The sequence below is a fragment of the Jaculus jaculus genome, chromosome 3, assembly GCF_020740685.1.
Source record: "Jaculus jaculus isolate mJacJac1 chromosome 3, mJacJac1.mat.Y.cur, whole genome shotgun sequence".
In the NCBI taxonomy this organism is placed as follows: Eukaryota; Metazoa; Chordata; class Mammalia; order Rodentia; family Dipodidae; genus Jaculus; species Jaculus jaculus.
In genome coordinates this window covers 171682574-171697082 of record NC_059104.1, presented here as the reverse complement: position 1 = coordinate 171697082, position 14509 = coordinate 171682574, and the positions used below count along the sequence as shown (strand labels likewise).

At 39.0% G+C, this 14509-nt stretch overlaps 1 protein-coding gene across 1 annotated transcript; it reads right to left on the bottom strand.

The window, feature by feature from the left end:
- Positions 1-1319: 1319 nt before the first annotated feature.
- On the bottom strand, positions 1320-2264 carry LOC101601482 (olfactory receptor 51F2-like). The gene has a single exon (XM_004650971.2). The coding sequence runs from the start codon at positions 2262-2264 to the stop codon at positions 1320-1322; it is 945 nt and encodes a 314-aa protein (XP_004651028.2).
- Between the last annotated feature and the right edge of the window lie 12245 nt (positions 2265-14509).

Below are 14509 nucleotides of genomic sequence, written 5' to 3'. Positions count from 1 at the left end.
TGCCCTGGTAATAGATTCTCTCCCCATAAGGTTGAAAACCCCTGAAGGCAAATAGATATTAAACACTGGAATACTAATAAACATTTATTTTATTACTTATTATTTAATAACACATTTAGAGATTACAATGTGATAATTCAATATATGTGTACAATGACTACTGTTAAAATCAGAAGAGTGAGCATTCTCATCTCCTTAGATATTTTTAATTTCTTATGATTATGTAACAATTGTACACATTTATGAGGTGCAGTGTCAAGTTCAGTGTATGTACACAGCACACACTGCTCAAATCAGCACAGGTTTCCCCTTTACATACATTTTCATTCCATAAGACACTACTACCTGCATAAATAAAATATAAAAGCATCCATCAAAATAGCCTCCATGAACTTTAACAATTGGGAAAGTAATATTTTCGTTCATACTTTATCTTATTCATTGAGCTTATTTCTAGGAGTTAGTTTTATTTTTCTAAATATAATTAATCCCCCCAAAATAACAAACTTAATAATTATCAAAGCGTTTCTTCAGGATTTATATTATATAAGACATCAAGTACTCTAAAGAGGGTAGAACACACATGACCACAAAACCCAACTTCATTTTCCCATGCTTAAAAACATACTTTAGGACTAGAGAGATGCCTGTGCCTGTGAAGACTAAGAACCCATGTTCCACTCTGTAGGTCCCACATAAACCAGAGACACAAGATGGCACAAGCGAGCAAACTGTCACATGTGCACAAGGTGGCGCACATGTCTGGAGTTCTATTGCACTGGCTGGAGGCCCTGCTGCACCAATTCTCTCTCTCTCTCATAAAAATAAACTACTTTTAAAACAGCATACTTTGCAATCTGGAGAGATGGCTTAGTCGTTAAGGCACATGTCAGCAAAGCCAAAGGACCCAGGTTCCATTCTCCAGGACCCACATAAATCCAGATGCACAAGGTGGCACATTCATCTGGAGTTTCTTTGCATTGGCTAGAGGCTCTGGTGCACCCATTTTCTTTCTCTATCTGCCTCTTTCTTCTCTCTGTCTCTCTCTCTCTCTCTCAAATAAATTAAAAAAATACTTTACCCAATCATAGCCCTATATTATACTCTGTGCAGCATTCATCGAGTGAGATTACCAACATAAAGTGCCTGCCATCGAATATTGCACAATCTAGAACTGCATATACAGTAAATTACTGGATTATCAGAATACAGAGAATATGTGTTATTAGCAAGTCTTTTAAAACTATACTGTTGGCTCATACCAGTGAATGAAATATGGATCAAGGAAGACTTTCTAAAATAACAACTCTAAAACATTGCTAAGATAGCTTTGAACGAAATACTTTAAGCACAGCCTTGCGAATTTGCTTGGTCTTTACACTATAGATTATAGGATTCATTACAGGAGGGATGAGCAAATAAATATTGGCAATCAGAGTGTGCACAAATGGAGGGGCATGCTTCCCAAACCTATGCACCAGTGACAAGCTGATCATGGGGATGTAAAAGATGGCAACAGCACTGAGATGGGAGATACAGGTGCCGAAAGCTTTTTTCCGCTCCTCCTTGGATGCGATGCCGAGCACAGAATGAATAATGAGAACATAGGAGAGGAGGATCAAGACTGAGTCCAAACCTGCTGTAGAGATGACAATGGCCAGGCCAAATGCACTGTTGATCTTGGTGTCACTGCATGAAAGTTTCATCACATCAGGGTGGAAGCAGTAGGAATGGTGGAGCACATGGCTACGGCAGAAGGACAGACGCTTAAGGAGCAGGAGCAAGGGGACAAGAGCTGTGGTCCCCCTGATAACAATTGCAAAGCCTATTGCAATAATGCGTGAGTTGGTCAAGATCATGGCGTACCTCAGGGGGTCGCAGATGGCAACAAAGCGGTCAAAGGCCATCACCAGGAGGACTGAGGACTCCATGAACGTGAAGCCATGGATAAAGAACATTTGGCCAATGCAGGCATCAAAGCTGATTTCTCGAGCATTGAACCAGAAGAGGCCCAGCACCGTGACTAATGTAGAAAGGCACAGACCCAGGTCTGTGAAGGACAGCATGGATAAGAAATAGTACATGGGTTCATGGAGGCTCGACTCAGTGATGATGACAAACAGGATCATGCCATTCCCAGAGATAGCAACGGCGTATAGAAAGCAGAAGGGGATGGAGATCCACGTGTGAGAGGCTTCAAGGCCTGGGATGCCAGTTAGGAAGAAGACCGCAGGATAAACGATGCTCTGGTTGAAAGAAGTCATGATGACTGAAGGAAGCAGATTTCCTCGCCGGAAAGGAACACATCCTATAATAAAAGAAGAAAAACATTTTTATAACCTGTTACGATACCTTACACTTAGGATCCTGGCCCTGTTCTTCAATTGAAATGCAGAACCACTTGCTATTTTTTTTCATAGTTATCTAATTGATTGTAGGTGAACTGAGATGAGAAACAGCCCTAACCTGTGTAAAGAAACCCAGGCTTCCTGAAAGATTCCAGTTGCATTATATTTAGGCCTCAGTGAATTTGCATACATGCATGTAAAAGAGGATATGAAATTAGGTAATGGAAAGTGTATTCTGATTCTATCACTGTGGACATGACACACGGGAAATCTCTGGGCAGCAATAAACTAGCAGAGGGTAATTTGCCCTCATTTTCTTCACATCTCAGTCTCTGAGACAAAAATCCTGATGGGCAATATGAATGATAAGTCCTTGTGTATCCAATAAAAATGGAATAAGATAATATTAAAGATAATTAGTAAATTATGGTTGAATAAATACATACCAACTGTTGCTCTAAATAAATGTAAATACTAGAAAAGAACCAATTAAATTGATGGAAATAGACAGACCACACTGGGTGATATAAGGCAAAGATTTGTTTGTACAGGTAGTAGTTGGGAACCTAATTATGTTGAAGAAAATTCTCCCTGCAGAAAGATGGTTTTAAGTGACCTCAACAAGAACAAAGCAAGCCGGGCGTGGTGGCACATGCCTTTAATCCCAGCACTGGGGAGGCAGAGGTAGGAGGGTCTTTATGAACTCAAGGCTACCCTGAGAATACATAGTGAATTCCAGGTCAGCCTAGGCTAAAGTGAGACCCTACCTCGAAAAACCAAAAATAAAAAATAAAAAATTTAAAAAAAAAGCAATACATTGGAAACTCAAATCACTGGATCAAAATTATCCGAGCAAGTTGCTTGATTCTTTTTTTCATCTACAATTAGTAAAATATATAAATAACTCCTACAACTTAATAGAAAGAGAAAATAATCAAATTACAAATTTGGGAAAAGGGAAGAAATGTCTTCAAAACAAATATATAAATGTCCAAAAGATTATGAAAATCATCATTAATCACTGAAATAGAAATAACAAGGAAACATCATGGCACACCATAGAGATGGCTACTGTTGAGTAACACATTGGCCGTTCATTCATTCTTTAATCTGAGCATCAGGAGGTGTAAGCAGAAAGATCAGAAGTTCAAGGTCATCCTCACCTACACAGAAAGTTTAAGGTTAGCCTGGGTTAATAATTCTATTTAAAAAAAAAATAATAAGGATGGGGGCCAGGCACAGTGGCACACGCCTTTAATTCCAGCACTCAGGGGGCAGAGGTAGGAGGATCACCATGAGTTTGAGGCCACCCGGAAAATACAGAGTGAGTTCCAGGTCAGTCTGGGCTAGAATGAGACCCTAATTTGAAAAAAAAAAAGTAATAATAATAAATAAAACCAGGATGGGGGCTGGAGAGATGGCTTTAGCCGTTAAGGCACTTGCCTGTGAGGCCTAAGGACTCATGTTTGACTCTACAGGTCCCACCCAAGCCAGATGCACAGGTGATGCAAGCACAAGGTTGCACATGTGCACTAGGTGGCGCACGTGTCTGGCATTCAATTGCAATGGCTGGAGGCCCTGGCATGCCAATATTCTTTCTCTCTCTCTCTCTCTCTCTCTCTCTCTCTCTCTCTCTCTCTCTTTCTTTCTTTCTCTCTCTCTTCCTCTCTCTCTTTCTCTCTCTCTCCTTCTCTCATTAAAAATGTAAGGATGGCGCTGGAGAGATGGCTTAGCGGTTAAGTGCTTGCCTGTGAAGCCTAAGGACCCCGGTTCGAGGCTCGATTCCCCAGGACCCACGTTAGCCAGATGCACAAGGGGGCGCATGCGTCTGGAGTTCGTTTGCAGTGGCTGGAGGCCCTGGCGCACCCATTCTCTCTCGTCTCTCCCTATCTGCCTCTTTCTCTCTCTGTCACTATCGAAATTAGAAAAAAAAAAAAAAAGTAAATAAATAAAATAAAAAATAAAAAATGTAAGGATGGGCTGGAGAGATGGCTTAGCAGTTAAGCGCTTGCCTGTGAGGCCTAAGGACCCCGGTTCAAGGCTCAGTTCCCCAGGTCCCACGTTAGCCAGATGCACAAGGGGGCGCACGCGTCTGGAGTTCATTTGCAGAGGCTGGAAGCCCTGGCGCGCCCATTCTCTCTCTCTCCCTCTATCTGTCTTTCTCGCTGTGTCTGTCGTTCTCAAATAAATTAATTAGTTAATTTAAAAAAATGTAAGGATACAGGGGAGGTATTATGATGGAGAATGGAATTTCAAAGGGGAAAGTGTGGGGGGGAGGGAATTACCATGGGATTTTTTTTTTATAATCATGGAAAATGCTAATAAAAATTAAAAACAAAATGTAAGGATACAAAGTTTAACCTTTATACATTGATGAGAATGTAAAATTAGACAACTTACATGAAAAATACTAATGGAGTTTATCAAAACTAAATAAATATATAGCTACCATGAAATTGGGTAATCCCACTTCTGAGTATATAGCCAAAGAAAATGAAATCAGAGTGCTGAACGATATATCTGCATTCCTATACTCACTGCTTCATTATTCATAATAGCCAAAAATGGAAATAACCCAAATGCCTACCAACAGTTAAATGGGTAAAGACCCATTTTAAAGACCATCCAGCCTTAACAATAATAAAGTTGGGCTGGAAAGATGGCTTAGGGGTTAAGGCATTTGCCTGCAAAGCCAAAGGATCGTGGTTTGATTCTCCAGGACCCACATAAGCCAGATGTCCAAAGGGGTATGCATCTGGAGTTCATTTGCAGGGGCTGAGGACCCTGGTGCTCTCACTCTCTCGCTCTCTCTCCCCCTCTTTTCCTCTCTCAAATAAATACATAAAATATTTTTTAAATTATTTAAAATTAATAATAACATTCTGCAATAGACTACAACATAGACAGACTTGTAGGACATCAAGCTTGGTGAATCCAGCCATAAAGGAACAAATACTGCACAGAGTACCCGTGAATGGCTTTGCACTAAAACAAATGATCAAATATTAAACAACTATTCTCAGACATATTAAAATGTCTCTTTCTCCCTCACTGAAAATGTTCCCAAGACAAGGACTATGAATTAAATATCCCTGTAACCAGACCACCTATGGTCTCTGACTAGCCCTCACTGTATACACCACACTGAACACTATCATGCTACCTTCAGTGGTGTTATCAACCCTGTTTTACAGATAAATAAGATTCAGACAAAAAAAAAAAAAACTCAGGCTCAGAGAAGCTAGGCTACTTTTTCATATTCACCCAACAAGCTAATTCTCAACTCCTTTTTATTTCTAGCATTTGTTTACATGATGACACATCCCTCTAAACTGTTTTTATGACTACCTAAAACCTATACAGTGCCTGACGGATTCGTAAAGCCATCAATGAGCATAAAGCACTGACCTTGTGCACAGAATTCTCGGATCTAGGAATGATGTAGCTGATCATGTCCCTTGATCTTTGAAGGGTGATCACAGACAGGAGAGATAGGGAAAGAGAAAGGGGGAACTTACAGGCCAAAATGTTATTCTACACTGTATCTGGAGGATCAAGCCTGGCCCTGGCACCCAACATTGGCTCCAACCAGGTTCTATTTTGTTAGCAGAACCCAAAGGGAGAAAAGTCATGAGTGAGAACGCTAACAGATTTGAAAAAGGGAGGTTTTATATAGGAAATCCAGAAGCTGTCTGGTGAGAGCCATTTCCCAGCAGAGAAGGAAAGTTTTAAAGGAGAATGCTGTTCAGCTGTGTCCTGTTAACCCTTTGTGCTCCAAATAACATACTAATAACTTGTACTTCCCCCAAAGGGCAACCTTATAGATGTGTTGCTATTCCAGGGTTCAGTGGAGACCAGTGTCACCCCAAATAGCCATAGGACAAAGCTTCCCATTGAGACTACAGAGTAGGGGTACTGGTATGAAATGAATTGCCCATGATTTGGATTCACTGTCATTTGTCAATTTCACAGCAAAGATGTGACATGGAACTTCTGTGGAAGAAGAACTATGGAGTAATTCCAATCACGGAAGCTAGGGAGATGGCCATCTGATTCAGAACCCAAGCCCAAGTCCTTCCCTCTGTATGCTGAGTGTCTTTGGAGCTGCTGACAACCTACACATAAGCACGTAAACCAACAACTTAAGTGGATGGTTAACCCCCTTGTGAGTGTCCCTTGCCAGCTTACAAAGATAAGAGGTTGCTCTTATACTTTGCCCCTAACTGATATCAGTGTGTGTGTGTGTGTGTGTGTGTGTGTGTGTGTGTGTGTGTGTGTGTCATTGTAGAGGAGAATTAACTGATTGACAGCCAGGTTTTGTTAAAACTAGACACTCACAGTGGCTTTTGGGCTTTGTGAATTAATAATAAAGCCTTTGAGGCTCACTGGTGTGCTTAAAGTCTTTCTGTTGTAATGTGTGTCAGCGGGATATTACTTTGCAAGCACCTTCAGTATAAAAGACTGAGGTAAACATTTCCACTAAAGTGACCACAGAGAAGATATCTTAAATGACCTGGTATATTTCCTCTCCTTTTTCATGTCTAAATTCCTTGGAAAGACTATAAACATGTTTGTTCCCTCCAGAAATTCATCATGAACCTATGAAAATATGCAGTCTTCCTTGGGACCTCATAGACTAGCAGAAAGTGCTTCCCCTAGAAAGCACTTCAACTCTGTGGACAAATGTGCCAAGAAATGTGGAACATTTTATTTGAAACATGCTCAATTCAAAAAGATGCTTCTAAGTTTACAAAGCAAAAAGAAATACTGAAGGGCTGGGGAGATAGCTCAACAGTTGAAAATGAGTGCTTGCAAAACCAGTCAGAGTTCAATTCCCCAGCTGACCATGTAGAATTAGAGGCTTTTGTTTGCAGTGGCAAGAGACTATGGCATACCCAGACACACAAACACATGCAAATAAATTTTTTAAATTAATATATGTAAAAGGAAACACCTCGGTTGCTAAAAAAAATATATATATATGAATGTGAAAGTCTTACTGCCCAGGCTGAGGATGTTAATTCTGGTCTGTGAGTCCTATTTGGATCAGAGATAGTTAGAAGAGTCCAGAGGTCTATTCCCATGCAAACCAAGAGATTTAAAATGTTTGTTAGCCATGCAAAACTGTAAATGGGGACACAAGGACATGATTAGTGCTCATTGAGCCTCAATTTTAATCAGCTTGCCCCAGGACTTAAATATTTTGAGTACCTTACATGCTTCTACCTATGACCAATGCATTAAAAATATGCTCAACATCCTCACCCAAGACAAAAGTGCAAGTCAAAACTATATTCAGATTACTTTTCCTATCCAAATGGCTATCACGTTAAAAAAAAAAAAAATAGGGGCTGGAGAGATTTCTCAGTGGTTAACACACTTCCTGCAAATCTTAATGACCAGGGTTTGATTCCCCAGTACCCACATAAAGCCATAAAGCCTGATGCACAAGGTGATGCATGCATCTGGAATTCATTTGTGGTGGCTGGGGGCCCTGGATCTCTCCTCTCTCTCTCTCTCCCTCTCTCTCTCTCTCTCTCTCTCTCTCTCTCTTCCTTCCCTCCATCCATCCCTCCCTCAGGTCCTCCCTCTCTCCCTCTCTCTGTCTTTCTCTTCTTACAAATAAATGTATAAAACATTTTTTAAAATACTGGCAATGATGCAGGGGGAAAGAAAATCTTACACACTACAGGTGGGAAGGAATGCAAACTACTATAGACAGTTATGGAAATCAATATAGAGATTCCTCAAAAAGCTCAAAATAAGCCAGGTGTAGTGGTGCACGCCTTTAATCCCAGCACTCAGGAGGCAGATAAAAGGATCGCCATGAGTTCAAGGCCACCCTGAGACTACATAGTGAATTCCAGGTCAGCCTGGGCCAGAGTGAGACCCTACCTCAAAAAACAAAACCAAAAAAAAAAAAAAAACTCAAAATGAGAGCTGGAGAAATGGCTTAATTGTTAAGGCACTTGCCTGAAAAGCCAAAGGACCCAGGTTCAATTCCTCAGGACCCACATAAGCCAGATGCACAAGGTAGTTCATGTCTGGAGTCTATTTGCAGTGGCTGAAGGCCCTGGTGCTCGCTCTCTCTCTCTCTCTCTTTCTCTCTCTCTCTCTTCCTCTTTCTCTCTATTTTTTTATCCTCTCTCAAATGAAAGATAAAATATAAACAATTTTAAAAACTATTTTTTAAAAGCTCCAAACAGAACTACTATATGACCCAGCTATACCACTCCTGGAAATATACACAAGAGAATCTATGAGCACATATGACAGACACTGGATGTTCCATGTTTATCACAGCACTATTCACTCAAGCCAAGTTATGGAATCAGCCTAGAGGTCCATTAACAGATGGATGGACATGGAAAATTGGCATATATACATGATGGACTTTTACTCAACCATGAAGAAGAAAGAAACTATGTGATTTGCAATAAAATGGAAAATATTAATCCAGAAAAACTGGAGATCATCTTATTAAGCCCAATAAGCCAAGCCTAAAAGACACATATGATATGCTTTCTCTTGCACATGTTTTTTGAATATATGTATTTTGAGGGAGAAGAGCAGATTGCCAGTGATGGGGAAAGAGCACAGGGAGGGCAATGGGGAGTTTATTTAGTCAAATATATGATACACCTTTGAAAAGGTCATCACAAACCCATCATTTTTATGATGAATACCACTAATAACAAAATCTTTTAGAATCAAAACAATATTGGTTCAACTCAAAATATTTGTAACCACATAGCCCTCGTCCAAAGCTCACCTCCATTACCCGTCATGTGGCCATGGGTTCATTGTGTAATTTCTTCTCCTCTATTTTTGAATTTTTAAATATAGGGAAAATAATTACATAAGCTTTATAAATTTATTTTGTAAAATACATAAAATGCCCCAATATTAGTCCATGAAAAGGCCTCAATATGATATAGTTCATTCACTCAGAATATGTTACTAGTCACTATGAATAGTGGTTATTTTGTGGCTATTGTTATCTGTCAATGTATAAATTATTACTTATTGCCTAATATATATCAGATGCTGTATACAGGACTTTGAGATGAAAGATACAATGTGTACCCTAAAGGAGCCCATGATTAAGTTTGCCATCAGGAAAAGGCAAATATCATCAGACATGACTGCTTTCAATCCCTTGTCTTCCTGAGGCTGGGATGCTCAGAAGCCTGGCCTCTGGCTCCACTTTTAAAGGTACTCCTTCTACTCTTCCGAATTCTCCCTAATCAACTCATTTTATAAGTGCTTTGGCTCACCTCCAAGCCCTCCCATTTTGTTCTCCAAGGCACCATTAAAGTGTTTAGCATTTCCTAAATTCTGCCCCAGAGGCAAATCTAAACAGATTTTGTTGTTTTTATTGGCATTAAAATTAAAATAGCTTTTGCCCTAGATTTTGTGGTTTGTAATTTGTCAAGAAATTTATGAAAGCTGGATTTTGTGAGGTCTTGGTGTTCATTTTTCTTTTATTTCCCCTACTTCACTGTACTCTAATCTTGCAGTCAGCATGCCTCTGAAGTAAAATGCCCCGACTTTTTATTGTGGCTAGAACATTTCCCTTCCCTTTTCTCACCATCCTCTTCTGCTCTCCTGCCCTTATTCTGCCCTCCCCTGGAAATCTTTTCCTCAGATCTCATTTAAAAAGAATATCTTGTCACCTTCCTTTGGTCACACAAGCTGGGTTGTTCTAATATCTTTGTAATCTATACCAGTGTTTCTTAGTTTTAAATATCATGTGAACACTCTAGGTTTCTGGTTTAAAAAATGCAAATTATGATTCAGGTTTGTTTAAATCTTTCCATCAACTTTCATGCAATGTCAATACTATTGGTCCTTTTAACAGCCCTTCTTCAAAAACTTTGGACTGGGGCTGGAGAGATGGCTTAGCCATTAAGGCACTTGCCTGCAAGGCCTAAGGACCCATGTTCAACTCTCTAGAGCCCATGTTAACCAGACACACAAAGGTGAGGCAAGCACAAGGTTGCACATGCCCACTAGGTGGGCGTCTGGAGTTCAATTTCAGTAGCTGAGGCCCTGGCGCACCAATTCTCTCCCTGTGTCTCTGTCTCTCTAAAAAAATATTTGGACTGGTGAGATGTCTCAGTGGTTTAAGACACTTGTTTTCAAAGCCTATCAGCCGGGGTTCAATTTCCCAGTACCTATGTAAAGCCAGACGCACAGAGTGGCATATACAACTGAAGTTGCTTTGCAGAGGCAAGAAGCCCTGGCATATCCATACTTTCTCTCACCCTCCCTTTCTTTCACTCCCTCCCTCCCTTCCTTTCTCTTCTTGCTCTTTCTTCTCCTCCTCCTTCACTTTCTCCTCCTCCTTCACTTTCTCCTCCTCCTCCTCCTTATTCTCTCTCTCTCTTTCTCTTCTTGCAAATAAATAAAAATTTAAAAAACAAAGATTTAACATACTATATACAATTTCCCAAGTATTTATTCATAAATCTGACCAGGCTCCAAACTGTACTCTGTGGGGTGGTATCTATTGTATTCAGTGTTATACCTCAGCATCTTGTTTAATGTCAAATATGCAGTCTAACTATTACACTTTAGAGGCACTAGTAATTGAACTTAGAGCCAGTACAAGTTGAGCAAATGCTATGCAACTGAGCTACAACCCCAGGACTTATACAGTATTCTTGTAATGATAAATGAATAAAAAAAATCTTTGCTAGAAATATGTATAAGCCTTGATGAGAATAGAGAGGAATAGAATGATCAGGAATATGAGGAATGCTTACCAGAAGTTCATAGGAAAAGGAGGACTGAGCTGCATTTTTTTGTATACAGTAAATTGAAGTCAGTGTTGACCAAACCAGCAGAGTAGAAAAATGCTAATAAGTGAATATGGATAGCTATAGAAAAAGAGGTGACTTATGCTTTTCTCAGACCATAGAGAGCCAATGGATACTTTAAGGCCAGCACAAGTTTTTGTCAACAGTGGTCTAAATAGACCAATTTTCGCTGTGGTTGTATTTATATAATTTGAATGCATTAATTCTAGATTACCTGTTTTTCTTCAGGCCTTTAGCTCCTATATCAAACTATTTCTTCCAGACAAGTCTCAGCCTTGGAACCTACTCCTTATATCCTGATCCACAACAGGTGTCCACATTAGTGGCTACATGTGTGAATTTTAAAAGCAACATAACATCCTAGGACTGGTTATAAAGAGTTTATATATTTGATTTCATTGAGAATTTTTAACTATTTTTGACTACTATGAATAATACTGCAGTCAATGTTCCTGTTTATAAAATGTAATCCATATCTTTAGTATTTTCCTTTCAGTAAAATTTTTGAAATGGAATATCATGGACATTTTAAAACAATCATACTGTAAAAATCCACTTCCATAAAGTTTAGGCAAACATTGTTAAACAATGCTTAGCCCACTGTAACACAGCAACATAACATTAGGCATTATAACTTTTAAAAAACATTTGCTGATTTGATAGGCAAAAATATTTTACTATGTTTACTGCAGTCAAATGTTGACACTAACTAAGTAAGATTTATTTCAAGTCCTTACAGCACATTTTTCTTGTGTGCAACTCTGACCTTCTGATATGGGTTACCAAGCTTAGGAAACATTAATGTGAAGTCTGGCGACAATACAGACTTATATGTATTCCCAGATTCAATGTCATTAATGCTGATGCATTAGTAAAACATATTTTCATGTAGTTTTACTAAGGAAAATTGTGCCTAATAAAATTACAAGTGGTAGCTTTTTTTTTTTCTAAACTGATGTGAAATCAAGGCAGAAAATGAGAAAGACTGCATTCGGAGGTACATGTACCAATGTATGCATGAGTCCTTTGATCAATATGTACACCAGAGCCACATGCATATACTGAGATCCAAAACAGAAGTTACATGTTACCACTGCAGGAGTTCTATTTCTCTGAGAGATGAGTAACCTTTCAGCCATGGGAAAAAGTAAATGTGACTATTCCCAAAGTACTTTCTGAGACTGATGGAAAAGTAGTTAGAGCCCTACAATTTGGTTGAGAAAATGATTACAAAACTCCCAAAAATCTCCCTATAAGGAGACACAATATAAAACTATAATTTTGTGTAAGTGACAAACTTTAACATCTAATCAAGCTCAGACACACATGAACATGCTGTTGAGTGTGCATATATTATGTGAGTTGGAAGTAGCAGTTGATTGACTTTAAATAATCACTTTTGAAAACTAAAATGTTATGAAATAGCCTAGGGTTTGAATACTGGTCATGCTACCTAAGTAGTTCACTTACACTGTTTAACGTTTGGAAACTGCATCAAACAAATTAATTAATTTTTCTACCAAATTTTCTATCTTAGAATTATGTAAGTTACAAGTTCACAACAGTCTCACTGAGATTAAGATCAGGAAAACAGCAAGCATCTTTCCATAGCATGCTTATAACAAGTCAATTCCTTCTTCTTGAAAGTGTTCCTTGGTTCTGGGCTGTGGTGCCTTTCGGTGACCTCCATACACAGAAACACTGGTTCAAGTCCTTTGTATACTGCTGTCTCTTCAGTTCTCCATTTTGAAAGACACGTGGGCGTCGACTGGACCAACACAGACAACCCTAATCCCTCCATCTCAAAGCCCTTAAGTTTAATCATGTATCATGTAGGAAAAGTCCTTCTGGCCGTGTAAATAACATTCAGAGGATTTAAGTATTAGGATGTAGACTTTGGGTGAGGGGAGCACTATTCTGCCAACCACAGACACTTAGCATAGTACTAGTACTGGACGTAGAATGTCCATGAAATATTATTATCTGTATTATTATTTAGTAACCTTATGGAAAATAAGGTATTTCAGGCCAGGACATTTTTGGTGGAGCAAAGACATGGTTGGAGGCAGGGAAAGCCAGGGGAATTGTAAGGAAATGACTGTAATTACTTTGAGAGAAAATTGTGACTTGGGAAACTTGGTGCTTCTGAACTAGTAAGGAATAATCAAGTACTGTTTGCATTTTCAAGAAGATTGGCACAATTTTTCAATGGGTTACATGCATTTATGAGAAATAAGTGGAAAGTGACCCCAAAACACAAAAAGACCAAGAGGAGTATAGATGCGAGGGGATTTTCTGAGCGTTGAAAGAAACCATAAGGAATATATGTTATCAGTCAGAAAGTACTAGCACTAATAATCAGGAGACACAGGGGTCATTTCACTTCCGGTGGTGTCACTGGCCAAACACCTCACCCGCAACTTCTTAACACAATTTAAACACAATGGTGAGGAACCAAATTCTTCAAAATTGACCCAGCTATTGGGTTAGGATATCAAAATAGAAAATAGGTAAAAATCATATAAAAGCAAATAGCACAATATCTTTCTGTACACCTAAAATGTGGACTGAGATTTTTACTCGCTGTACAGCTTTTACATGTAACTTTTGTCTAACCTCTTTTCTGATCTAAGTTACTGGACAATAAGATCTATATTGTATTTTTCTTTTATCTTTAATATCTAGCATTTACAGGAAATTTGAAATACAGGATGCCCTTATGAAATACTTACCAGGTACATGTATGGGTAAATAAATTGTTTTATTTGTTTTAAGTGGTTACTGTGGCAAAAATTACAAGTAAACAGTACCATTGTAACCAACAACAGAGGCTAAGGAGGTATGGAGTGGGTGGAACCCGCACTCATAATAGATATGCATAAGCAATTTGATAAAAGCTTCATTTCTTAATCCACTTCAAATGGCCTGCTAGTGCTTATGAGGTTACGAGCTCAGGTGCTGAAAATTTCCCCAAATTAGATTGTGATGATGACCACTGCATAATTCCATGGTCTTCTAAAAACTATTGAATTATACATTCTAAGTGGATGGATTTTACAGCATGCATACTATATCTCAATGAAGCCATTAAAAAAAAAAACTCTTCAGTGAAATATCAGAAGGACAAAAAAAAGTTACATAAGCCCATAAAGCATGTAGCCACAATAAATTATCGTATACTCGGGCAGATATAAAAAGACCGTATCAGGCAACAGAAGTCCTCTGGGGACCTCCACACCCTGGAGACATGGAGAATCAGCACTGCCATCAGAAACTGGTGTCCCAGCTCTGTGCTTACCTCAAACCACACTGGATAAGTCTCATTATAAGCTCAGCCCT